Consider the following 27,766-nt stretch of genomic DNA (forward strand, 5'->3'; position numbering starts at 1 on the left):
GGTGGGTGGAGGTAGAGGTACCCTGTTTCTCTCTTCTCTCCTCCAGTGGCCATCATGGGACAAATGAGGGAAGCGTTTCTCAAGTCAGTGCAGAACACCTCATGCAGCACCGTGAGTCCACAAGGCGGTAGTGATAGCACGAAAGGCCCTTTCTTATCTGGTGAATGTTTCTCATGGTCTTTCCAGGCCAGACCTGAAATAACCTTGACAGGCTGTTGTTCCTGGCAAACTGATAGGAGAGGAAGCCAAAATACTCCTTTTGGCCAAAATGCAGCCCGGAGCCAAGATAAATGATTTTAGGCAAGGCTGTCCTGAAAGGCACAGAGTCATGGCAGGGTTCAGCCGGGTGTGGCGGGCACCTCTGGGATTTGAAAAAGATGGGCGCTTGTTTCTCCAGGTTGATCCCCCTGAAATGATCTTGGCTTGTGAGGCTCTTGGAAGGCTTGGGAATTCCCGGTTTCCCGTCAGCCACTGGGCAGGTCTCAGTGATGTTTGGAAGGTGGAACCATCATGGAAAGGTAGAGACTCAGCTCTCTAGGCAGACAGATCTTTAGGGCCTTGGGCAAACCACTTGCCCCTAATGCACTGCGTTCCTCTTACACACACACACACACACACACTTCAAAAAATACAGTGGTGCTCCAGCATGAAGCCACAGGTCCAGGGTAACCCAGTAGTTTTGTGGTGGGGCTGGACCAGGTTCCAGTTTATCAGCCTTTCCATTCCTCTCTGCTTCCCTTGGTGTTTCCTCGCTTCCCCTGGTGATTCATACATATCTTAACGGGGTATGAATTCACAGAAACTAGAAATACTTCACCCTGTCTCTTATTTTCCTTGGTGTTAAATATCGCAGGCAAACCCCATGACCTCCGTTTCCCTCAGCAGCTCTCTGGGTGGAGTGAGCGAGCACAGGGGGTCGGGCAGGGGGCAGGATCCATTTCCCCAAGCGTCGCTGAACAAGTGCCAGCTTCCCCCCCCCCCCGACGACTGTGATGTCATCTGACACGGGCGGTCCGGCTGATTGATGGCTCTGGTTACCAGTATCGGTTGTCCCCAGTGGCTGGGACAACATCACTTGTACATGTCTTCTTCCCATCTCCTTCCCCGCATCGCAGACCCCCTTGATTTACTGAGTGTGGGAAATCGCTCAGCCCTTATCGGCAGCTGGGCAGGCGGTTTTATCAGAGGAGAAAGAACAGTTGAGCTAACGGCATGCTGAAAGCAGAGAAACTCTCCAGCCTTCCCCAGCCTGCTCGCGCCACTCACTGTTGGTGAGTTAGCCTGAGCAGGCAGAGAGCAGGATTCCGAAAAGGTTTCCTGGAGAACAGCCCCACGGAGAAATGAAGTGTGGTCCAGCTTTGACATGGGCAGCCCAGACCGTTACTCGTAATAGCAAATGTTGGCTTAGTAATTTGTGGGGAAGAGAGAAAAAAAGGGGGCGTCTTGTCTTCTCAGGAAACGGGGCTTAGGCCCTGACTTCTTGGGAGTTTTCCGAGCTTGCTTTGAGATTTGAATCTCTTCCAACTCCACCCCACTCACAGCACCTTCAGGGAAAGAAGGGCAGAAGGGAACTAAAGTGAGTGCTTTGGGAGAAGAAGACCATACCTCAGGCCCTTCTGAAGTGGCCCTGAAGGGGCTGCTCACTGCCTGCTCGCCCATCCTCGGTGACATCCTCCAACACACAGGCTCTCCTGGAGTGGGAGACTGGAAACCCTGCCTTTGGCCTGCCTTCTCGGGAGGCTCCAGGCAAAAGGCAGTAAAATTCCATTTAAAAAGTGTTGGGTTTCCCTGGTGGCGCAGTGGTTGAGAGTCCGCCTGCAGATGCAGGGGACGCAGGTTCGTGCCCCGGTCCGGGAAGATCCCACATGCCGCGGAGCGGCTGGGCCCGTGAGCCATGGCCGCTGAGCCTGCGCGTCCGGAGCCTGTGCTCCGCAACGGGAGAGGCCACAGCGGTGAGAGGCCCACGCACAGCAAAAAAAAAAAAAAAAAAAAAAGGTGTTTACTGAGTTTGTTGTGTACTGGAGACTGTGCTCAAGACAGTAAGACCAAAGGAGATTAACAGGCCCCAAGAGCCCGAGGTCCTGACAGCACGAGGACGCTCACAGAACGGGGAGGTAATAGGTCAGCGTAAGAGCAGGGAGCTCCAGAGACGGTAGGAAGCAGTGCCTTCTGTGGGGACGATGAGGGGGAGATAAAGGGCCTACTGTGAGGTGGGGGCATGGGAAGTCCAATCTGGCTGCCCTGCTCTGGGCTGTGTGTCCTGGAGCACGTTCCCTGTGCCCATCTCAGAGCTGCTGTGTGGCTTCTGTGAGCTCCCGCCTGTGAACTTGGCCCAGAGCCTGGCTGCATGGACAGAGCCCTCAGCACTACCACAGTATCTACCACCGGCAGCAGCTACAGCATCTTCAGGACCTGTGAGCTGGGCCTTGAAGGGTAAACAAGAGGCCGAGGTCAAGAGCAAGGGCATGAAGACATACGGGTGTGCGGCGTATAGTTTTATAAGAATGGTGCCTGGGCTGGCTTGGATGGAGATTCAAGACGGGACGGGGGGAGCTCAGGTCAGAAGCTCTCAGAGTTCAGGGAGGGGTGACACAGCTCCGGGTGAAGCCGAGGCCCTGGGAACGGGCACACGGTGTTAGAGAGAGACTCTTTACATTACACTCGGCCTGACCTGAGGCCCGTTGGACAAGGGGCATGGAGGCCCCGGAGAGTCAAGGCCGACTCCCAGGCTCCGGCCTGTGCCGATACTGGCTGGGAATAGTTAACGTCTGTCCTCAGCACCCTCTTGGCACCACCCACTGCCCTTAGATTGTCTCAGGCCTCCGGGCCACCCCCGGACCAGGGCTGGCTGACTGTTCCAGCAGAGTACGTGGCAGCCTCTGGAGTGTAATCCCCAGGGCTTTAGGAAAACCCCAGTCCCACAGCCTCCCGATTCTTGCCCTGGAGAAGCACCGGGCCCAGTAGGGGAGGCTGCCCTGTGCTCAACACCTAATTCTAACGCAAGGCAGGTGGTGATAAATGTTCCCATTGAGAGGCAAAATGTGGGCTGGGGGTGTCGGTCTGACCATAACGCAGAGCCCTGAGGGAGCCTTTTCTGTTCTCACTTTCTTCTTCTGGGAAGCAGGCTTCCCTCATCTGCAAATGAGAATAATAAAGCCTGGAGTTGCAGTGACTGATTGAATGAGGTGACATGCACAGGGCTGCTGGACCCTTCCAAACCCTCCTCATAATAATGCTGCTGCTGCCAGGATTAAATGGGATACGATGTACATATAATGCCTAGTTCAGAGCCTGGTGCCGGGTAAAAGTTCTCACTATATGTCATTCCCTTCTACCCTTGCTCGTTCCCAAACCCTAGTGAGACATCTCCTTATAGTGAGTGGGCTTTGAAATGAGGCTGTAACTGACATTCATGTGGGAAATAAGAGTCCCCCTAAACGCTGCAGCCTGCATCCACTGCGCTGGGGTATAGAAACCTGCCACAATGAATCACGTTTAGCAAGGCTCTCCTTCCTCTGCTTCGCACCATCTGGACCATCTGCTGTCTTGTTGGAACAGACTTCCTGCCTTCACAGGGCTCTTCATTGGTAAGCATCATCAACAGAACACACAGCCGCTTTGGCCTTCCTCAGATCAGCCCCAGGTGTTCAACCAAGGGAAATTCTGCCTTGGGTCCATTAATCCACACTGCAGAGAGACTCTGCATTTTAATTACTGAAAATCAACAAATATTTAACAAGTGTCTTCTCCATCCCAGGCTTTGCTCTGGCGTATCTGACTGACAAGATTTGTTCTCAGGCTGACCATTTGGTACCCCTTCTTTTGGGATCTCACTTTTGATCATTATAGGTCCTCATCAGGAGGGACCGTGAGCTCACATTTACCAAAGGGTGCTTACATATCCAGGAAAGACATATTCCAACTCTGTGGCTCTCGATGGATGACAGGGAATAGGGGCTAACATGTATCACACACCTTCTGTGTGCCAGGTACCTTACATAGCCCTTAAACTTTATAGGATATTTTCATTTTAGTGATAAGAAAAATGAAGACCCAAGAGGGTAATTGTTTACTTCATTGTTTTTTAAGCCCATGGAGGAGAGAAAAAAGATGGCTGCTGCTCTGCTATGTCTTTCCCTTTGTGTGCAGGAATTTCAGTGTGATCTTGGTGCCTTTGTGGCTTTGCTCTAGCTGGGTATTTTCTGCTTCCCTCCAGACACCCTCTCTCATAGAGTCTGCGGGCTCCTTTTTCACTACTCAGTGCTTTGCAAATGTACCTTGAATGGAGAGAACTATGTCACAGGTAGACCTGAAGGTCCTCTATTTTTCCTATTAAGCCTTTGCATAGCTCTCAGCTAGAAAACCCAGTCATATTTATCTTTATCTTAAGCATATAGATCACTGAAAACACCCTTTCCAGCTCTTTTTCAAGGGCCAGCAGCTACAGAGTGGCTCAACAGATTTATGATAGCGAGGTTGGAGGATACCAAGTTCGAGTTGGGGTGAAGATGAAAAGAAACATTTGGATGAGGTTTGGAGTATTTTGGCCCTGAGACAGTAAGCCCATGTTGAAAGACTCAAAATAATAATAATAATAATAAAAGTAATAAACCATATGTGCCTGTACTCAGATCAAGATAAGAAATTTAAGTTTTTTTGGCAACTCATGATCCTCTCGTTTTGCTGCTCTGGAGAAGTGGTATGATGGAGGAAACTTTAGACTCGTGGTGAGAAGACCTGACTTCATATTCCTTGCTTGCCAGCTGTGTGACCTTGGCAAATTTGCTTCCTTTTCTGAGCTTGTTTCCCACCTGTTCAGTGGTAGCCTGCCTCTTAGGTGTTTAGTGAGAAAGAAAGGAGATAGTGTTTCTAAAGTGTTTGGCACATACAGAATGGTTGTTCCTTTTGGGCTTTTTGGAATTATGCATCTATTTGCCTTCCTACTCTTTTATCCTACTTAGAACATTATTATGATGATGTAATGCTGTTTCTTATTCTTGAGCACAATAGCTAGATATCTGCTAACTGGGTCAGAGTCCATATGTGTATTAGGGTTCTCCAGAGGAAGATTTCATGTTGCATCTCAAGTCCAAACACAGCCTGGAGGCAGAATTTCCTCTTCCCTGGGAACATCTGTCTTTTTTCCTCTTTTGGCCTTCAACTGATTAGATGCGGCCCACCCATATTCTGGAGAGTAATCTGCTTTACTCAAAGTTTACTGATTTAAATGACAATCACCTCTAAAAAGTACCTTCACAGCAGTATCTGGGCTAATGTTTGCCCAAGTGTCTAGGTCTCACAGCCTAGCCAAGTTGACACATAAAATTAACCATTAGGGGGCTTCCCTGGTGGCGCAGTGGTTGAGAGTCTGCCTGCCGATGCAGGGGACACGGGTTCGTGCCCCAGACTGGGAAGATCCCACATGCCGCGGAGCAGCTAGGCTAGTGAGCCACGGCCGCTGAGCCTGCGCGTCTGGAGCCTGTGCTCCGCAACAGGAGAGGCCACAACAGTGAGAGGCCCGCGTACCGCAAAAAAAAAAAAAAAATTAACCATTAGTCTGCCAGCAGACCTCGTTGTATGATCGGTAGAAATGAGTCATCTGGGCCAGGAGGCAGCTTACCTGTGGTCTAGAGACAAAGAACAACACAGCTTGTAGAAACATCTGTGAGGGCTCAAGGCTAGTGCAACCGCCCCTGATATGACAACAAATCATGAGTCTGTGCATGCCTTGGAAAATCATCACATCCCTTCCAGAATCCCCAGGTCCTAATAAGAAATCTCCTGAGAAATGGAGTTTTTAACCTTTCCTCTTAATCTTGAAATAACTACAGAGTTAAACAGATACCCTGACATGGATACCTCTGGAGTGCTGATGATTTTTGAGACCCCAAAGTGAAATAAGAGAGTCTAAGGAGAGGCCCATGACTGTCTCCAGGATCTTCCAGCTATAAATCAAGCCCACATGCACCTCTTGATCTTGGGACAAGAGGGAGATGGGGGTCTATGGTTCTCTCTGCTGCATCGTTGGAGTCCATGTCCCAGTTCCCAGAGCTTTGTGCTTGTAATCACCTGGTCATCCGTTTTGAAATGAGAAATCTCACATACTTGAGCAGTGAAGTTTAAAGGGTGAAGTCAGCTCAAGTTGTTAGAAACATGGGACAGAATAAATGTGGTCTTGGCTCTGCTGAGATGGGAAAAGACCACAGAGAAGTCGACCAACGGTGCCTGCTAGCACGTGTCTTTTTGCCTGTCCTGCAGTAGCGGTGCTGTAATTCACAACAGCTAAGTTGCTTTGGGGTCTCTGTCATGTGCTGGGCACTCTGTTGAGCTCATGACATGCATTGTCTCACTTAGTGTTTACATCAGTTCTTTGAGATAAAGGCTGTTTTTCATCCTTTTTTTATGATTGAGGAGACCAAGCTCAGAGAGGTTAAGTTACTTGAATGGGTCACACAGGTGGTAATGTTACCGAGTCCAGGCTTGTACTGCTCATGACATGACAGGGCAATAAACTGAGAGACAAGTTGTTGGGGCAAGGAATAGTGACTCTGTTTGGAAAGCCAGCAGATGGAAAAGACGGCGGACTAGTGTCCCAAAGAACCATCGCACCCAAATTAGAATTCAGACTTCGTTTATACTAAAAGGGAGGGAGTGTGGTTGGTCCTTGCAAACTTCTTGGTGTCAGAATCCTTTGTTCTTGCAGCTGCCCATGTAGGTCAGATCACGATGTTCCTGTAAACCTCCAATAAGACAAATGCTATGGTCTGTTCTGCAACTTTTTATCTCTATCTGAATGGAAAAGTGTTATACCTTTAAAGGTCAGAGCCTTGAGAACTCTCCTGTATACTTCAGGCAATTGTCAACCTTCTTAACTTGTAGCAAAAACAGTAGAACACAAAAGAAACAGATCCAATATGGAGTCTGATTTGTTCTTCCCTCTTACAGTAACAGCTGGAACCAAGTGTTTAACTGGGCTGGAATCAGAGCCTGTGCTCCAAGAACTCTGTAGTATGGCTTCTCCCTGTAGCTCTGATTATATGGAAGGCATGACCAAAAGGGAGGAGTGGGCATCTGTGGGTATTGGAAACCCTGGGGCTCCCCTATGCCATATTAGGGAGCATTAAGACTATAAAGAGAGACGGAGGGCGGTGTTCGAAGGGTAATGCTTGGAGGGCTGAGTTGCATAGGAACTTTGAGAAATACTTGGCCAATGCTTGTGTGAGGACCAAGGAGGCTGGCTGGGGAGGGGGCAAAAGCAGATACTTTTATTTGCCTCAAAAGCATTATTTCATGTTTCATTTCAATTAAATATCACAGGTCTTGGCTGTAGCTTTAGAAACACTTGCATCAACATTCTCCACATGCTGGTGCACAAGAAGTGAGCCGAGGCAAAACTGATTCTGTGTGTCTTGGAAACAAAAACCAATGAGATGGTCAGAGTCAGGAAGGTTCAGAGCTGGAGCCCCTCTTGCAAGGTGATTTCTTGAAGCACCTCACCGCAGCCTAGCTTCTTGTTGTAAAGTCTCATGAAAGTGGACCTTTCCATCACCGGCGGTTTCCAGCCTTTGTGGATGTGATACTGAATTTCTCCAAGGAAATTCTAGTCGTGTCGCCTCCCACCCACTGCAAACCCAAACAAAACACACAATTACAAGCTCAGCGCCACCTGGAGACCCCAGAACCACGCTCGGCAAGTTAGAGCTTTATTAAGCGAGTGACTTTTGCCTTATGCTGGGGGAGTTGTTAATTAAAACCACTCACCCATTAAGTTGGGAGAGAGGGAGGGAGACAGAAATTGAGGACAGCTAACAGACTGGTTTCCCTTCCGCCTTTGCAGGCTGGCGTAGCTATTTTAGATGTGGACACAGACTTTATGCTTGAATAAACCATGCTCCAGAGGTGTGTGCAAGGTTTCCTGGGAACAGCTTTCATTCAATGCCCTGCAGCCAGGCCTCCTGCATACAAAGAACCTGCCAGCCTCTGACCAAGTATGCATAACAGTTAATAATAAGGATCATGGTGGTAATACTAACAACTACCCATTATTGTTTACTGAGCAATATTAAATGCCTGGCACTGTGTGCAGCACTTTATATACCTTATTTCTTGTCAGCCTTGCTGTAATCTGTGTGGTCGTCTGCTCATTCTCCTGACAAGGATGCGGGGGCTTGGAGGGCATCAGTATCTTGCCCAAGGTCGCAGAGCCTCGTGAGTTAGGGAGCCGGGACTCAAATGCAGATACCTGACTGCAAAGCAGAAGTGCAACCACTGTGTTGGGTTTTTACTGAAAACCTGTAAGTTGTGTAAACATGTTAAAAATCTAACTCCTCTTCTCGCCTTCAAATCTATTTCTTCTCCTGTATTTCCACATCCATTTCTCATCCACAGCCCAGAAAGAATCTCAGACTCTTCTGTGCCCTTGTTCCTGGAAGGCCAGTCGCCAAGGTTGATGGATTCCGTCTCTTCACTTTCTCCTGCCATGGTTCCCTCTAGTGTTACTGCTCATGTTGCTCCTCCAGCTGATTTGCATTCGTCCCTTGCTTGCTTTCTTTGCCTCTGATCTCATCCATCCAACAAATCTATCCTCCACTTGGGTGAGAAAACTCTTTCTGGAGTATACATTTGATTACATTATCACTTGCTTATAATTCCTCAGTGGCTCCACCTTGCCTGCTGGGTAAACTCTGTGTTTGAGTTTCTGTGGCTGTATAACAAAAGACTTGAAAATCTGGCTGCTTGAAACCAGCATTTGATGTTGCTCACAGGTCTCTGCCTCAGGAATTGGGACAAGGTACAGTGGAGATGGCTTGTCTCTGCTCTACCAAGTCTGGAGCCTCAGCAGGGAGGCCCCCAGGGCTGGAGCTGGTTTGATAGTAGGGGTACACATCACTCCACAGCTTGTTCACTCACACGTCTAACACTTGGCCTGGGATGACTTGAAGGTTAGGATGCCCATACCTCTCCATGTGGCTTGGCTTCCTCACAACATGGAGGTCTCAGAGCCCCAAGGGCAAGGGATACAGTGAGCAAAGCAAAGTTTTCCTTTTCTCATCTACCTTGGAAGTCACAGAGTGTCACTTTCCCTGGACCACATTGGCCAAAGCAGATTCAAAGAGGGAGCATAGATCCCACCTCTCAGTGGGCAAGTCACCTTGAAGAAGACCACGTGGGATGGAGACGTTTCTGAGTCATCTTCGGAAAGTTACAGTCTGCCGCATCCTACGCCCTGCATTGTCCAACATGTTGACACACAAGGCCCTCCGTGGTCCCATATTGGAGAGTAAGTTTCATGGAGACACAGCTCGTCTTCCTTACTGACCATGAATCTCCTGTGCCCCACAGTGCATGGCACAGAAGAGGCCCTGCTTTTCATTGGGGAGCTAATGAGTGACCTACTTGCCCAGCCTCGTTTCTTGTCATCTCCACCATCCCCTCACTGCCCAGCCCTCCCCCACGCACCCTGGTCCCGCCACTCTGGACCACTGACATTTTCCTTGATGTACATACCACACTCTTAGACCTCTGTGCCTTTTGCACGTAGCCGCTCTCTCTGTCCCTAAATCCCTCCCCCCTCCATTCCCATCCACCTGCCACAGTCCTTTAAGAATCGGCTGAAGCTGGGAAGCCTTCCCTGGCAATGCCAGCAGACGTCGCCTTCCTCCTCTGTGTCCCAAACACCTGGTAATACCTCCCAGATGGCTCATCTCAGTTCCTTTTGCTCTGTCTGTTTGTATAACTGTCTATCCCCTAGACTAGGATATCCTTGAGCAGAGGGATTGTGTCTTTTTACGCCTGCATGTCTAACATCTTCTACCAGACCTGCTGTGTGGGTTTAGTGATGTGTTTGGAATGAAGGGAGAGGGAAAGAGGTAATTATAATAGTGGCACCACTCCGTTGATGCTACTGCTGTTGCCGGTAATAACGGTAGCCAGTGATCGTGGAGTACTTTTAACGTGGCAGGCACTTTTCAAGTATTGTATCATTGAATTCTTAGGGAAATCCTAGGAGGCCTATAACACTGTTATTATCCCCATTTTATAGATGTGGAAAGTGGGGATAACAGAGGCCACTGGTCCAAGGTCATCCAGCTCCTAAGGGGTGCAGCCAGTTTCAGGAAGCCTGAGGACTCAGCAGTTGAGATCCAAGCATCTTCCCGTTCGGTGCTGCCACCTGCTGGGTTGTAGGTTCTGAGACCCAAAGGTGTTTCTTGGTTTTAGAGAGCTCCATAAATCCTAACCTTCAGCTCTATAATGATGAGGAGGATAATAATGTGGGAGGTGAAAGAGTATCTGCTGCTTAGACAACGTCTGTTTTGTTCTTGGTGCCAGGTTTGAAGAGGTTCAGAATTAGGCAAAGGTTTGTTTAGGGAAGTGTGGCGAGGAAGGAAAAAGGGTTCAAAATGTGATAGAAATATTTGTAGAAACTAGATCTGCTTGGCATGGATAATACTTAGAAAAGCAGTAGGTCCCAGAGGACCAAACTCAAATTGTGGGTGGCAGTTAGACTTTCATTTTTCATTTCCTAAACACCAAGGTTACTGTTAATCAGTGTAATGGAAAACAGGCTAAAAATCAGACCTAGTCAAAGGGGGCTGGGCTCTTTTTTAAGGGCATAAGCCTCCTATTCCTGGGAGTAATCAAGCAGAATCTGGAAACCTGTGTCCACATGTTGTAGAAGGGATTCCTGTATGAGGTGAGGAGCTGAGAGAGAGGACCAGTGAAAGTGTAAGATTCAGGGGGTCCAGTTCCCATAGGAATGACTGAGATCCTGATGAGGATGGAGCAGGGCTGGGCGTCATGTTCAGGAGAAGGTCTCTCTGACAAGACTGGTTTCCACAGGTCATGCCAGCCTGCGGGTGGTAGCAGGACACCAAAGCTGTTCCTTCGAAACATGTCCTCACCCATGGCCCCTTCAGATAAACACAACAATCCGACCCACTTCTTTCCCTTGCTGCAGGTTCTGGTCTGGCAGACGTCAGAGTAGCTGTTGCGAATCACTGTCAGCTCAGGGGCTGCACGCCTGCCGAGGTGTTACTGAAAGTTACACTTGTTAGGTTGTATAGTGAAAATGATAGATTTTTTTAAAATTGAGGGCTTCCCTGGTGGCGCAGTGGTGGAGAGTCCGCCTGCCGGTGCAGGGGACGCGGGTTCGTGCCCCGGTCCGGGAGGGTCCCACGTGCCGCGGAGCGGCTGGGCCCGTGAGCCATGGCCGCTGAGCCTGCGCGTCCGGAGCCTGTGCTCCGCAACGGGAGAGGCCGCAACAGTGAGAGGCCCACGTAACGCAAAAAAAAAAAAAAAAAAAAAAATTGAAAGATAGTTGATTTACAATGTTGTGTTAGTTTCAGGTATACAGCACAGTGATTTGGTTATATATATAACTGAATATATCTATTTTATATACAGTAGTATAAATCCCAAACACCTAATTTATCCCCCCCTTCCCTTTTGGTGACTGTAAATTTGCTTCCTATATCTGTGGGTCTATTTCTGTTTTGTAAATAAGTTCATTTGTATCTTTTTTTTTTTTTGATTCTATATATAAGCAATATCATCATATAACATTTGTCCTTCTCTGTATGGCTTATTTCACTTATTATGATAATCTCTAGGTCCATCCATGGCACTGCAAATGGCATTATTTTGTTCTTTTTTATGACTGACTAATATTCTATTATATATATGTGCCACATCTTCTTTATCCATTCATCTGTTGATGGACATTCAGGTTATTTCCATGTCTTGGCTATTGTAAATAGTCCTGCTATGAACACTGGGGTGCATGTATCTTTTCAAATTAGAGTTTTCTCTGGATATATGCCCAGGAATGGGATTTTTGGATTTTTTAAAGTGTAAAATGTTACAATATTGAATAAGCTCACTCTCACTACGCAGGGTCGAGGGGATGTGGCTTTGCCCCTGCCCTGTTTGAATGACTCCTTCAGCTGATGTGTCTCCCATTCTTGTGAGAGTGGAAACGTTTGAACCAGTGGAAGCATGAGAAATTCAGGGACCCTGTTCCTTTGTACAGCACCAGCCAGCTGTTGTGACTGCAGCTCCTCCTGCCCTGATAGCAGGTAACTTGAGTATCCTGTAGACAACCAGCTTTTGCTTGATTCCTGCTCTGGAGGTCACCGCCCTCCCAGCCTGGGAGGCTCCCTCCCAGCCTGCCCCTCCCGCCAACGCTCCAGCTGCCGCGGGGGTGCCCTCCCGATGTTCACTGCCCGGGCCGCTCTGTCTGTCCCCAGGCTGGCTGGTTTGCCTGGATTCTTGGCTGCTGGATGTCTCCTGCCCAAGTTACCTGCCGAGCTCCAGCAGCCGCCTTGCTGTGGGGAGACACACCCGTCCTTCTTGCAAACATGCCTGTGGCACTGTCCAGGCCCATACCTGTTGAAATTCTACAGGGAAACAGTTTTTGCCTTTCCAACTGAACTCCCTGCTCTACTGGTTTCACTTTTTACTCCTTTTTAGAACATCACGGACAATGGGGAATTCAGCCAGGTGGCAACATGCCTGCCTTCAGCTCAGGTTCATGAGCCACTGAGGGTGGTATTGACCTTGTTCCCTACACTGAGTACTCTGCTCATGCCGTGCTGTCCCTTGAATGGGACCTATGACCCCTCCCTCTAAGCCTTTTCTCACTAGCTACCCCTGCCTGGGGGACCCCCATCTTCCTAGAAGTCTTCCTTGAATCCTTTAGCTAACATAGCCTCTATTAAAGTATTTGACTTTTCTCTAAGTAGATGCAAGGATGCCTCACTTCTTTGTATTCCCCAATGTTTAACACATATATCATACATTAAAGCAACTTAATTCTAGGTTATTATTTATTCTTTCATTTGGTCTACCAAGAACATTTGTTAGGTACCTATCTCAAGAATTCTAGGCAGAATCTAGGGACTAGGGGTAATGAAGCAAAAATACAAGCTTGAAAATAATAATTATAATAATTATAATTATATAATAATTATAATAATCATAATTATAATAACACCGGTCATACATTTGTTGAAGTCGTTGGGTGAGAGGCTGGAAGACAAGGAGATAACTAGGTAAACAGTTAAAATAAAATGGAAAAAAAAGGAACTAAATTTTAATTTTATCCTAAAATATATTAAAATGAAAACACATCAGTGGCTACTTTCTAGTTTCCTTGGGTAAATCACTTAAATTCTCTGAGTGTCAGTTCTGCATCTGAGAAATCATCAGACCAAGTAATCTTTGGAACCTCCCCCAACCCCCTGATCTAATATTCTGTAGTTCCGTAAGACTGTGTATTATTGGTGTTTTTCTTAAAGGGTTAACTTTTTTTAAAAAATAAATTTATTTATTTATTTTAGTTTTGCTGCGTTGGGTCTTCGTTGCTGTGTGCGGGCTTTCTCTAGTTGTGGCGAGCGGGGGCTACTCTTCATTGCGGTGCATGGGCTTCTCATTGCCGTGGCTTCTCTTGTTGCGGAGCATGGGCTCTGGGAGCACAGGCTTCAGTAGTTGTGGCTCACAGGCTCAGTAGTTGTGGCTCGTAGGCTCAGTAGTTCTGGCTTGCGGGCTCAGTAGTTGTGGCTCACGGGCTCTAGAGCACAGGCTCAGTAGTTGTGGCGCACAGGCTTAGTTGCTCCACGGCATGTGGGATCTTCCCAGACCGGGACTCGAACCCGTGTCCCCTGAATTGGCAGGCGGATTCTTAACCACTGCGCCACCAGGGAAGTCCCTGTTGGTGTTTTTCTTAATGCCTGGTTGCATTTAAGGTGAGGTTTTAGAGGCACAACCTTTTCAGGCTGGTGTCCTCAGTGGGAGGTGGGGGAGATGATCTTAAAAGACATCCAGTATCTCAGCACTAAGATGCTAGAGGAGGCAGAGTATGGTGAGTGAGGCCACCGCACGTCAGTGTGCAGATGAGCCAGGTGGGGTTTTTAAAATTCTTTTCCATGATGGTTTATCACAGGATATTGAATATAGTTCCCTGTGCTATATACAGTAGGACCCTGTTGTTTATCCATCCTATATATAATAGTTTGCATCTACTAAGCCCAAACTACCAAGCCATTCCTCCCCCACCCCCGCTTCTCCTTGGCAACCACAAGTCTGTTCTTTATGCCTGTGAGTCTGTTTCTGTTTTGTAGATAACTTTATTTGTGTCATATTTTAGATTCCACACACAGATGATATCATATGGTATTTGTCTTTCTCTTTCCAACTTACTTCACTCAGTATGATAATCTCTAGGTCCATCTGTGTTGCTGCAAGTGGCATTATTTCGTTCCTTTTAATGGCTGAGTAGTATTCCATTGTATATATGTACCATATCTTCTTCACCCATTCATCTGTCAATGGACATTTAGGATGCTTCCATGTCTTGGCTATGGTAAACAGTGCTGCTGTGAACATAGGGGTGCATGTATCTTTTTGAATTATGGTTTTCTCCAGATAGATGCCCAGGAGTGGGATTGCTGGACCCTATGGCAACTCAAGCACGGTGTTTTAATCATTGAGGAGCACATCATTTGTTTTTTGGAGTTTGTACCATGTTGGACCCCACAGGCACTTCTTGGAGTAGGACAGACGTTTACCAGCCTTAGTACAAAAGGTCATTTTTCTGTGGCTCACGTGGGAGGGACCCAGGCATTATCTGGGGAATGCCAAGATGGAGGCTGGGCTGATTTTTCTTTTTTCCGGTGGCCCTTGGTTTGTGCAGGAAGCCTTTTCAATTTAGAATTTTGTTTTGTTTTTAAGATTTTAAGAATTTCAGCATGCCCTATTTTACCAGGATTATGCAGTGCAGCTTTTTTGGGGGAAGGGGTGGGACCCCAAAGAGGCAGCTGTGAGATCTGCCTGTCGTGGCTCAGGGCAGGGAGGGGCCCCGTCCCCACTCTCAGCCACAGTCTTGTTCCTTCCATGTGAATATATCCTGAGACACTTCTGTGACTGTACGACACATGTTTAGATGGCCTCACTTAATATGGAGGCCTGGTGCTTACATAGTTCAAAATCTGAGCTCTCCAGGAGGAAAATGGCTGGTTCCCATTCTCACAGAACTTTAACTCATTGTTTTTCAGACTTAAAAAAAAAAAAAAAGAAAACTCTCATATCGCTTAATGTGAAGACATCACACTCTGAATTGCGGGGAGGGGGAATGTGAGAGTAAGAATAAGTGTGTCTTTAGAGAATTACCATCTCTTTAGTAGTTCCACGCAAACCAAAATTCTGTCAAACTTTATAGAATCCTTATAAAAAACATTGGGCCTTTTTAGTTGTTTGTTTAAAGTGGTAAATTTATAACATCAAATATGCTTTTCCAAACTCCTGCCCCACCCCAGCGATGGGCCCACTGCCATGGAGAACTGGTGTTCTGGCTGCTTGGGTGCTGTTTCTGAAGGTGACCCAGTGCTCATGGACAAATGGAAAAGCACACAGGGTCAGGCATCCTATGTTGTCAGCTGTTGTGTCTACTGGGCTTGCCAGATTTAGTGGCAGGTAATTCGAGTATCCTTGGGGTCACCCAATTTTGGCTTAATCCCTGTGCTTGAAAGCCAGAGGTCTATATACGTATTTCTTTGTGTTGGAAATAACATTTATCTAATTCCATTTAGAATGAGTGCCCAGAATAATGATTTTCTTAATGAAAATGTTACCTAGTAGAAATTTAGCATCTAAGACCACACAGTGAATCCACTGTACATTTTAGATCCTTTGTATTGGTACACGTGTGTCTGTGTGAACTGTCTAATTTCCTTGCCCCAACCCAAGGCTGCCTGGCAAACACCTTCTCATCCTTCAAGATGCCGCTTGAGGGTTTCTTCCTCTAAGAAGCCTTTTCTGGCCCTTCTCCCTGCTCTGGCCCTTGCTGAGCCCCATGCAAACATTGACATGTCTGTTCCCCTCACCCAGACACTAAGCCCCTCAAGGTCGAGGACTAGATCTGATTCTTGTATCCCCAGCACCCAGGCCAGTGCCTGCCTGACAGCAGGGGCTGCATAAATGTTTACTGAACAAATGACACCACCTCAAAATGTAGACCATCTCTAGGGCAGCAGCCTGCATAGGGCTGTAGTGCGGTGCTTCCTGTAGCCTCCCAGCTGCTTCCAGAAATCTTTGCTGAGGTTGGGTGATGTCCCAAGGCCTGCTTTATGTCTCAGAAGGGGTTGCCCCCCAGTTACGTTAGTCACCTTCGTCCTCCACCTGTTCTCAGTACCCCTGGGCATTTCTTTGAGCCACAGTGTAGATAAGACAAAGTGAAACTTACCTAAACCTAAACTCAAGTGCCAGCTGGCTTCTCCCCAGTTTGGAAGTGACTCTGGTTATTACCTAGGGGTGTCTACATGGAACCAAAAGGGAAAGAGACTCTGGGTGTCTGATTCCCACTGCTGGGAGCTCTAGTCATCTTGGAAAGGAAACACACAATCCTGAACACCAGGACAAATTCCACCGACTCAAGGTGAAAAGTGAACTTGTGTTGTAGAGAACTTTAGGGGTCGGGGAGTCATGTCAGAAATCATGGGAATGATAAGGTGTAGCAGCAACCAGAAGATTGGCAAGCGTGTCCCAGTGCATGAGAAGTGCCTGGGAGGACGGATTCTTTTGAAACAAGGTTATTTCAGGGTAAGGGCATCTAATTATGACACCCCCGCTGAACCCCCCACAGATGACCCCCAGTACTCTGTATGTATTCAGCATACCTGGCATTGCTCACTTATGTCCCTTCCCAGTCTGGGCTCCCACAGTTGGACTGTTCTGGGGCCTGTGGGCCTGAAAGTCCACACGCAAGAGTTAACTGATATTTTAGAAGAAACTTAGAGTTCTAACAACTCTAATCAGGCCGTGATCTGAGATGGAGGGGCCATTAGGAATCAGGGATCGGGTATTCTTAACATGCATGTTGCCTCCTTAATATACAGGGCCAAGACTAGTTATTATAAAGATTTGAAAGTTAAGTTACTGTTACACTATAGTCACATTATGGTGACTTTTTTTGTGTGTGTGTGTGGTACGCAGGCCTCTCACTGTTGTGGCCTCTCCCGTTGCGGAGCACAGGCTCCGGACGCGCAGGCTCAGCGGCCATGGCTCACGGGCCCAGCCGCTCTGCGGCATGTGGGATCCTCCCAGACCGGGGCACGAACCCGTGTACCCTGCATCGGCAGGCGGACTCTCAACCACTGCGCCACCAGGGAAGCCCTATGGTGACTTTTTAACTAACTCTTAGGGAAACTGAGGTCAGTCTAGCTCACAGTTCCTCCATCCAGCTCTCAAGACTTAAACCAGCATTTCTGACAGCTTGATCCTGACTGCAAGAAAATTATTTAACCAAAAAAAAAAAAAAAGGAAAGAAAGAAAAAGAAAATTACATGTCTGTTAAAAATACAGATTTGAGGGAAGGGATGAACAGGGGAGGACAGGATGTTTTTAGGGCAATAAAACGTTAGCTGTGTGATACTGTGACAGTGGACACATATCATTATGCATTTGTCAAAACCCATAGAGCTATACAGCACAGTGAGCTGTAACGTAAGCTATGGACTTTGGTTAATAGTGTATCAATATTTTGATAATAATGTTAGTTATTAGTATCAAATAATTATTAGTATCAAATAATAATGTATCAATATTAGTTTATCAGTTTTAACAAACGTATCACACTGATACAAGATGTTAATTGGGGAAACTGGTGGAAGGGGAAAAGGAGTTTAATGGAACTCTACTTTCCTCCATGCAGTTTCTCTGTAAACCTCAAAATGCTTTTTTTAAAAAAGGTCTATTTAAAAATGCAGGTTTGGGCCCCACTAATGGCATTCTGCATCTGTGAAGCTGGGGCCTTGGAGTCTGCATTTTTCTCGGGTTCCCCAGATGATTCGGGTATATTCTGAGGTTTGAGAATTCCTGGATATCAGTCAGTCTCCTTTCACCATCTGTTTCATTCCAAGAAAGAGCTTAAAGAGGCTTTGTCTAGAGAACCGTCTCCTGTGTGCTAGAATGTGTTTCATCTTTCAGTAGGTGGACAAAAAGCTTCCTGCTCGTGCTAGAAATACTTGCTGCAATCCCACACTGACAGTTGAACCACAATAAAGAGAATTCAGGCCAGACCAAATTCCAGACATGGGGACTGTCAAATTTCCAAAGCGTGCAGCCTTTCTTCAGGAGGGTGCCCTGCCAACACCCATTTTCAACAAGCATAGTTATGGGTTGTAATGAAAAATTTATATGTGTGTATTTATTTAAATAGGGGTCATAAATAGGTATAAATTGTTATAATCCCTGGCTCTCTGTGTGACTGTGTATTTTATCAGTACAGTTACGGATTTTTAAAAATATATGTATAGCATTGATATATGTATAGATCCGTAGGCAAGCTAAACCGAAATGCTCTGGTAATCAATGCTAGATGGAATTTTGTTCGACTTGTAAAAATCCCCATTACAATTTGCAAAAGATGCAAGAGCCATAGCAGCATGTTTCATCACCATGCAGGAATTTTCCTGCTAGATCAGTCTCTCCTCTGCTAGGAGTTTGGTGGAGGCAAACCCAAACCCACAGCAGTGGTGAGATTGAGTCTGTGTGCTAGAAGCCAGGGTGACTTGTGAGTTACAGCGATGCCATGTGCCAGTGCGAAGTCCGTTTACAGCAAAGACAAGCAAACACCTTGCTCTGTGGAAACTGTATATGTTGAAGGGACCCACTCAGCCAGGATCCACTTCTGCCCTAACTCTGCAGAGGGGCCACTAACATGGGGCCTGGGTTGGGGGTGGTCTGTGACCTGACTTGAACTGGATACATGTTTTATTCATACGAGAGACAGGCTCCATGGCTTTCAGGGGTTTCTCTGACGGGTCCACAACTTAAGAAGATTTAGGGGGCTTCCCTGGTGGCGCAGTGGTTGAGAGTCCGCCTGCCGATGCAGGGGACACGGGTTCGTGCCCCGATCCCGGAAGATCCCACATGCCGCGGAGCGGCTGGGCCCGCGAGCCATGGCCGCGGAGCCTGTGTGTCCGGAGCCTGTGCTCCGCAACGGGAGAGGCCACAGCAGTGAGAGGCCCGCGTACAGCAAAAAAAAAAAAAAAAAAAAAAAAAAAAAAAGGAAAGAAGATTTAGGAATTTCTGCTTTAGATGGTGGTCTCTAAACTGCTTTTGGTTGCGTCAGAAAGAGCTTGTTCCTCCATTAGACACTGTATTTGTTTTTTAAACATACATATGCTTTGTGACTGAAACACTGTGCATACTATAATACCTGCATACACACAGGATTTACAAGGGATGTGATAAGAAATAAATATAAACAGAAGCATTTTAGTTTTTACCCCTGTGGGTCATCTTATGCTCTCCACTACGGAGACCACTGCCTGAGGTCACTGCTTTCCATTCTTTAATGCACATTAGAACGATGTGGGGACTTTGTTGAACTGCAGGGTCTGATTCAGGAGGTCTGGGATGCCGCACTTCCAATAAGTTGCCAGCTGATGCTGAAGCTGCTGGTTCAGCGACAGGTAGAGGATGAGGCAGGTGTTGAGTTTTGTGGCATGACCCCTGCAGTGTGCCTTCTGTTCTCTTCAAGCAGCTTTGCAGCACCTAGCTTTCAGAAATAAAGTCTGTGGCACCACTTTCACCCAGTGAGGCTTAATGGGGCCCCCTGGGACCTTTTGACTCCTCCTTTACTCAGGCCTGCTTTTTCCTGCTGTTACCTCTGTCTCCGTGGCCTGCTGGAGCTGAGCTGTTGCCTGACTCACTTAGCAACGTCTTTACAGTGCTCCCCAGAGAGGCGTGCTCCGGTGACTAGGTAGCCAGAGTAGGCTCCAGACCTGCTGAGCCTGGCTCACTTCTGCAGGCTTGCCTTCCTGCTACACAAGGCTCAGAGAATTGAGCCACGGTTTCCCCAATCATCTGACTCACCTCACAGCCAGGACTGACTCGATGAGACTGAAGTGAGATGCAGATGAGCCACGGACGGAGCTGGTGCCCCTTGAGCTGTGGATGCTCCCGGTTGGTGGCTTCCTGGCCACTGAAGGAACTTCCCTGCAGTGAAAGTGACATCTGTTTGCCATAGCCCTGTTCTGTGCTCTGGCCTCGGGTGGCTGCTCCAGGATTCAGCGAAATAAGGGCAGATTTTGCTGGAAAGGAAAATTGAACTCTCATATCCTCCTAAAAAGAGCAAGATACCAGCTCGGGGATGTCCTGAAGAGCCAGCTGTCCTAGAGCACAGTGGGAAGCGGTGCTGATCGCTGCCCCAACCCTGCTCCGAGCAGGAAGGTAGGAAACTGGTCCTGTAGGGGCACATCCCCCTCTCCCTCTGCCAGCAGAGTTATTGGAGGAGTTCCCTAAAAGACATGAACGCCAAAGAAATGTTTCTTGATTATTTGTGTTGTCTAGTCTGGATTATTTATACCTGAAGTCCTATTATTGCAGGGAAACCTAATGAAGAAAGACATTCAAACTTAGACTTTCTCTCTGAAGGCTGCTGTAAGTTTCATTTCATTGTGTGTCAGTTTGGGGTGGTCCATGATAGAGAAGCAGCAGCAACCTGTTCTTTGATTAGGACTCACCTTTATTTGATTTTTAGATATTAAGGCTATGCAGTGGGTAGGGTCTTAGAATCGCTCTGTGATACGTTTCCGTACTTGTCATTGGAGGTGAGGGCAGCAGGGGGGTGGATTGGTAAATGAAATATGCCATAGTTGGCTCAGATTTTGTGCCTAAAACCTGAGGGCAAAGCAGTTTCCAGGTGCTTCGTTAGTAAAATGTTAAGTGTTCATCTAAATTTTCGTGTTGCGGTCTTACTATTATGATGATTATTTTTGCTGGAGAGGAAAACTGAACTCTCACATCCGCCCGAAAAGAGCACTGAAAAGTTTAAAAATCTGTTTTTTTCCCGACCATGTTTTTGCATTTCAAATGCATCTTCTCCCCTTAAGTCAAATGTAGCAGATTCTTTTTTGTCACTAAGATCAACTTTCTTCAAAAGGCTTCAGGCAGCTTTGTTAGACTTGCTTGTCAGTTTGTCCTTCCATGACCCAGAGTGAAATTTATTCATCTGACTTCTAAGAGGCCGTAAACTAAAGGGATCCTTTTACAGGTTGGTCCAGAAACTCAATTTACATCCTAATAAACTTAGAATATAAATGTCAGGCCTATTGTAATGGAGTAGAAAAGCACTGTGAAAGCATTGGTTGTTTGGGGACTTGGGTGTTGGTGAAACTGAATGCAAGGTCTTTTCATCCGCCCACGTCATTTTCTTTAACCTTATACAACGAAGTCTGTGTTGATGTATATGTTCATATATTTATATTCATGTTGGCAAGGAATAGTTTTTAAATATGCAGTTCTTTTATTCCATTTTTCTTTGCTATGTTCACATTTAAACCAAATGTGTGTCCCAGAAATACAGACAAGCTGACATTTCTTTGAAGAAAAGTAATCACTGAGGCTCGATTTTTTTTTTCTGTCGGTATTGCTTTCATTTCTTGCCTCTGAGAGTTTTAAATTTTTTTATGCTGTGCTCTATTAGGAATACACTGAAATACATCAGTGTACATATTTTTCTCCCTTCCCATCCCCTCTCACCTCCCCCAGTTCTTGACAGAAGGTGATTTCCTTTGCGATTAGTGCGCGAGCCGGTTTGTGTTCCTTATGTGCCAGGTTGGGAACTTTGGGAAGGAGGGGGTCCTCTTTCCCTCCTTCTGAAGGTGACTCACAGAGCCAGTTTCACTCGTTCTACATTGTTGCCTCACTATGTACATTGAAAGAAGGAGAGATCTGTTGACGACGTTGGACTCAGAATTTAGCGTATTTGTTCTGACAGGTCCTATGAGATTCCAAAGCTTTTTCATAGCTCCTGTCCGTTACGCAGGATGCACCTATTTTGTTGAGAAAGTTCCTTGTCATAGGCTTGTTGCCTTCACAGGTCTCTTTTAGCTGGAGGGATGGTGAGGTCTACCCTGCAAGTCTGGTCGTTCCCCGAAGGTCTGGGGTGACTCAGACAGGATCCAGACAAGTGGCGTGTTCTGAAAAATCTACAGGAGATATCAGTGAGACGGTGCTTGCCAAAAATGGAGTGTTGAATGGTGGAGGTTTCGAAAACCTGTTACTCACTAGCTTATTACCTTCATAGCTTCCCTGGCTTCCGGGCAAAGGTCTCAGCCCTGCCTGGCCTCCCAGCCCTTCCTGACTGTGCCCCAGTCCCCTTGCAGCCCAGCTCCTGTCTTTGTTCCTGCTGCTCTGGCAACAGTGAACTACTTCCCATCCTCTTACCCTCCTCTCTGCTTTTGTACATGTTATCTATGTGCCTAGATGGATCCTCCTCCTTTGGCTGGCAAACTCCTATGCACCCTTCAAAGGCCAACTGTGACTCCTTCCCCTTTATGCACAGAGCCTGTCATACATCCATCTGGAATACGGCTCCGGCTCGTCCTGCAGTAGGAGAGTTACCTATTTACATATCTGAGACCCTTGTTGACTTTGAGCTTCACTAAGCAGGACAGGAATGAGACCTCTCTGTCTCTGTAACCCCAGCCTGGCACAGAGCACGTAATATTTGTGGAATTGAAAGGGGAGGAGGGACTGCAGAGTCACTACTCAGAGATACGAGCCATTGCTGCTGCTGATAGTAACAGCAGCTAATCAATTTTAAGGGCTCCTGATGTAGCAGGCTCTGGGCATTATACACACTGTCTCAGTCTACCCACCATGGCCCTGTGAGGTTAATCTGTAGTTTCACTCATCTTGCAGATGAGGAAACCGAAACTTGGAGAAATTACCCTCCAAAAGTGACAAAGCTGGGATTAAAACCCACCTACCTGTACTTGATCTTGGCCTCAGTTTCATTGTCTTCATCTAAAAAATCTAGATAAAAATAACACTTGATAAGACTCTTTTGAAGATGTCATGACTTATGTGAGGCACTTAGCACAGCACCCAGCAAGCATCAGTAACCGTTAGTATTTGCTAACAATGATGCACACGAGGGCCCTCAGCTAGCAAGGGGCAGGGGAGACTTTAAACCCAGGACTCGCTGGCAAGTTAGAGCCATGCTCCTAACTCTGATGCTCATGGGCCACCCCAGGGTGCCCCAGCCTTGAGAAGCAAGAAAAACACCCCACGGACACCGTGTCTCTTTAGCAGAGGCTCCCACTCTCCATCCAGGAGCCTCTGGGGAAGCAGCGGAACCTCCACCCATCACTGTGGAACTCGGGAGGACAGTGTGGAAATTGTTCAGTTGCCTGGTGGCTTAGGACCCCAGCAAGCCAGCATTAGGATATTACCAGCACCTCATTAGGCTCCAGCACTAATTATTTATTTCTCCACGGAGAAGGAAAGTGTGGCCCTGGTGCTCAGGGGTTCGGTCCCTAGATCAGCTGGTTCCTTTCCTTCTGACCTCAGGCAAGTCACTGCATCTCCACCCAATGGGAGTCTCTGATAAAGCTGCATCCCAGAGATGGGATGCAGCCATCCCTCCCAGCCTCCTGAGCCGTCAGGAACATAAACCTTTACACCTTCCAGGGCGAGGGCTGGTCTTTTAGATCAGCACACCAGTGACGGCTTCATCTCTAAAATTATGCTTCCTAAAGGGATGAACTGACAGCAGTATATATTAATGCATTCAGTAGCCAATTCCTGTAGAAATTTGAGTTGAACCGAAAAATGTATATTTTTCATTGAGACCAGAAGAGTTATTAAAAATATATACAGAGCTTTTTATAAATCAGACTACTGTATTTGGTGGATAATTTTAGAAATAAATACTTTAAGTTCTTGAGTGTGAGGCTGGTTCAAGTGACAGCTATCTCCAGTGCTGTGCTGTCTTGCAGTGAGAGGACATAGAATTTATTTTGAACATTTAAAAAAATATGGTTGAATACGTTTTTACAAATCTCTGGGAGAAGAGGTAAATTCCCTCTTTTCCTTAACCACTTCTGACTCCTCCCTCCCTCCTTCCCTCTCTTTCTTTCTCTCTCTCTCTCCCTCTGTCTCTCTCTGTCTCTCTGTCTGTCTCTCTCTCTCTCTCACACACACACACACACACACACACACACGCACAGACACACACACACAAAATGAATGAAATAGATTTGTAAAGAAACTGGATCATTGTCACATTGGTTACATTTGATTCTGGCTTTCAGTCTTTGGCGCATTTGAGAAGGCAGAGGATCCTGATTTATCCTTGACTTTCCCCTCCTCTCTGCCTAAACAAAATCAGAGTTCCCAGCAGCAGTTGACAAGCTAAGTTAGCACATCCAGTCCCATCTCTCCAAGGCCCCCCACCTTCATCGGTGGTCAGTTTTTTTTTGGTTTTTTTTTGCGGTACACAGGCCTCTCACTGTTGTGGCCTCTCCCGTTGCGGAGCACAGGCCCCGGACACGCAGGCTCAGCGGCCATGGCTCACGGGCCCAGCCGCTCTGCGGCATGTGGGATCTTCCCGGACCGGAGCACGAACCCGTGTCCCCTGCATCGGCAGGCGGACTCTCAACCACTGCGCCACCAGGGAAGCCCCAGTGGTCAGTTTTTGACACCACCATCTTGCACCCAGTGTTAGTGGGCTGGGGGCTGCAGCACATCTCAGCATTCAGTCTCTGGAATGCTCACCAGCCTCTGCTCTTGGCCTTCACAGAAAGCCAGGGCTGTGTATGTGTGGGCCTCTGTCTACATGCCCGGGTAAGTGTAATTGCCCAGCCGTGTGTGTTGTTTCACCAGCAATAAAAATCCAGCAGGGAAATGAATGCTAAAATTAGTTTGTCCTTTGACAGGATCTCCCCAGTTGAAAAATTTTTGTTTATCTATATGGCTGAGCAGACTTTGCTAAAATCGAAATTAACTGCCTTGTTTAATGGTGCAGCAGATTGTGTTTTGAAGAGCTTCCAATGAAATCTCCTTGAAACGGCATTTACTCTAGAAAGTCTAGCCTCTGGCAGAGTTACTGCATTTTTCTGTAGGTGTTTTTTTTTTTTTTCTCCTTATGTTAATTGTAGGATGCACACATGGAGTCCACCACTGGACCCAGGGTCACTACATCTGTTGGCTGAATGGGTGGGTGGGTAGATGGGTGGATGGATGGGCAGATGGGTTGACTGACAGGTAGACAGTTTAATTGCCATATGTCTTAGATGTCAAATTTGCTGACATTTAAGAGGAAGAACAACCTGTAATTGGTTTCCTCCCAAAATGTTTTTTGCTAAACTTCACCCTATGGCTGTATCTTTGGGCTTCATTCAACAAAAGCAATATTTATTAAGCACTTAGTATGTGTTAGGCACATGGGATATAGATTTGAACAAAATAAAATAGCCCCTGCAATCAAGGAGCTCACTATCCAGTGTGGGAACCAAGCATCCAAAAGTCATTACACAAATAATTATTTAACTATAGCTGCAGTCGCTGGGGTTTTTGGTTTTTCTTTTTTCCTTTTGCTTGAGGAATAAGTCAAATACCATAAAATTCACCATTTTAAAGTGTACAGTTTGTTGGGTTTTAGTATATTCACAGGGTGGTTTTCATCGTACAGTTGAGTGAAAAAAACCAGTCTGTTGTGTTGTTTTGCTGGTGCACAAACAATCGGTTTGACTGACTTCAGCAGATTTTCCATTATGCTGGCATTGTGATCATTAATGTCATAAATGGGGGGTGAATGGGGCCATCAGATAAGTCAATTCAGACGTGGTATCCTGGAAGCTGCCCTAAGGGAGAGTTCTTTTGACCCAAAACAGAAGCTCCTTCTCACCCAAGATGGCTTCTGTGAGAACTTTCTTCTCTGACCCTAACTTGACCCTACTGGTTCTGGGAAACCTCCAAAGCATCCTGTAAGTCCATTTTTCTAAGCATATATCCTAAGAAGTTCCTAAACTAGAGGTGGAAGAATCTCAAGGATTGAGAACCCTCAGGATCTACGCCATATATTCTAAAGCCAAGATACCAAATGCAGTGAAACATTCCATGATGTAGCTCAGCTGACTGTTGCAGCAAAACAACCACTTGTTCATTGGTCTTCTTACTTCCTATTATTAGACTTGAAATGCAAATCACTTGCAGTTTCAGATGCATTGCAGGTCTATCTGATAGGGCCCATGTGGGAATTTAAGGGATCTGAGTTTGGATACTGACTCTGCTCAAATTTTGCTTTGAATTCTTGTTCTCCTCTGGAGATGGGGGTGATGGCACAAGCAGTATCCTTTGTGGGGTGTCGTGGAGGAGCCAAGGTACATGAAGTAAAGCTGCTTTGGACCTGAACTACCTCCTCCTGGTAGCTAATCTTTCAGGAACTGGTCTGATTGGTAGATAGTCAGCCATCTATACAGAAAGTTTCAGGGGTCTCCCCTTCCCCCTGACAACACTGATTTCATCAGAAGATAGCTTTGTGGCATCACCGAGAGATCTAGAAAAGTAAAGGAGCATTACTGCTATTCAGAGAGTTTGGGACACCCCCCTTAAGACATCAGTATCAGAGGTGAAATTTACCCTTGTAGCTACTTCAAGATGATGACTATCCTAATAACGTCTTCTGTTTATACGATCGTATACAAATTATAGAGCACTGTGATATTCCTTATCTCACTAATTCTCATGTCCACCTTGTGATGCAGGAAGGCTGTGATATTCACACAGTTTAGATGAAAAACACAGGACTCAGAGAAGTGACTTGCCCACGACGGCAAAGCTGGCTCTTGTATCCTCCGTCTTTTCTTTCTTTTCCTCTAAAAAGCTTGCCTACTTTTTCCACTGCACTGTTCTGTAACATTTTTCCCTATGATTTGCCAATGACTTATCAGTTCCATTCACAGTACTTAGGTAAAACACCTGCTTGTATAATTGCTGACATTAAAAAGAATGTCATGAATGCATCTGACAGTTCATTTTATTTACTAGTTCCCTTCTGCTTCATAGATTCCTGTGAGTTTGGGTTAACTAAGCCAACTTATTTTTGCTAGCAAGCTGGCGATCCTTTGGGTTGAGTCAGCTGAGTTACCCCTGGGCTGTGATCGGTGACAGAGCCTTGGGAAAGCCTCACTTCCTTCCCCCTTAGAGCACGGGATGGCCATGCAGGGCTTCTGGATATGAACCGCAGGACGGCACAGGACTTGCTCTTAACCATACATTTGCGTCATCCTCTTCTCCTTTCAAAGGTACATGACCGATGGTGGACTTGGCCTCTACACCCGCCGCCTGAACCGGCTCCCTGATGGGATGGCTGTGGTGAGGGAGACCCTGCAAAGAAACACCTCCCTGGGCCTCGGAGATGCTGACAGGTAAGCCTGCTCCACTTGGGGTTGCCCAGGTGTGGAGGTCATTCCAGAGGGGCCTGAGAAATGAGGGCAGTGATAGTGAGAGCGGATGGGTGCTACTTTAACCCACCAGAGGTTGGGAGGCCTTGAAGCTGGGCCTCTGATTAGGAGCTGGCACAGCAGGAGGGAGAGGGCTGCTGACCAGCTCTTGCATCCCGCTTCTGGGTAGGATGGTGCTTCTGACAGCGTGAACCCAGCGACTCAGGCTGGGCAGTTTTTGTTGTTGTTTTGACTGTTGCTACTGTATCTTTATCAGTTCAGCAGGCCCTGGGGATCTGCTTTTCTTCCTCTGTTAGCCAGCTTTCTAGGTATTGCACCTTGGAAGGAACAGAGTCCCTGGTGATGCACAGAAGGTCTGTGTGTAGAAGGGAGCTCTCCTGGCCATGGCTGAGCAGGCTTCCCCATAATTCTCCAGTTGCCTGGTGATAGGAGGCAAGGCTTAACCATGTAGCTTTATACACTGCATGCTGAGTAGTTGACGTGATAGGACTTGACCGGTCTTCATTGCTTCAGAG

General features: G+C 46.9%; 1 protein-coding gene across 7 annotated transcripts in view; it reads left to right on the forward strand.

The window, feature by feature from the left end:
- Positions 1 to 27,766, forward strand: part of NAV2 (neuron navigator 2) — a 769,310-nt gene that overhangs the window by 616,209 nt on the left and 125,335 nt on the right. For all 7 annotated transcript variants that reach the window (XM_060105510.1, XM_060105512.1, XM_060105505.1 and 4 more), the window contains one exon: positions 27,093 to 27,215. In XM_060105510.1, the coding sequence (XP_059961493.1) occupies positions 27,093 to 27,215 (123 nt within the window). The remainder of the gene's footprint in view (positions 1 to 27,092; positions 27,216 to 27,766) is intronic.

Source organism: Mesoplodon densirostris, chromosome 7 (genome assembly GCF_025265405.1).
Source record: "Mesoplodon densirostris isolate mMesDen1 chromosome 7, mMesDen1 primary haplotype, whole genome shotgun sequence".
NCBI lineage: Eukaryota > Metazoa > Chordata > Mammalia > Artiodactyla > Ziphiidae > Mesoplodon > Mesoplodon densirostris.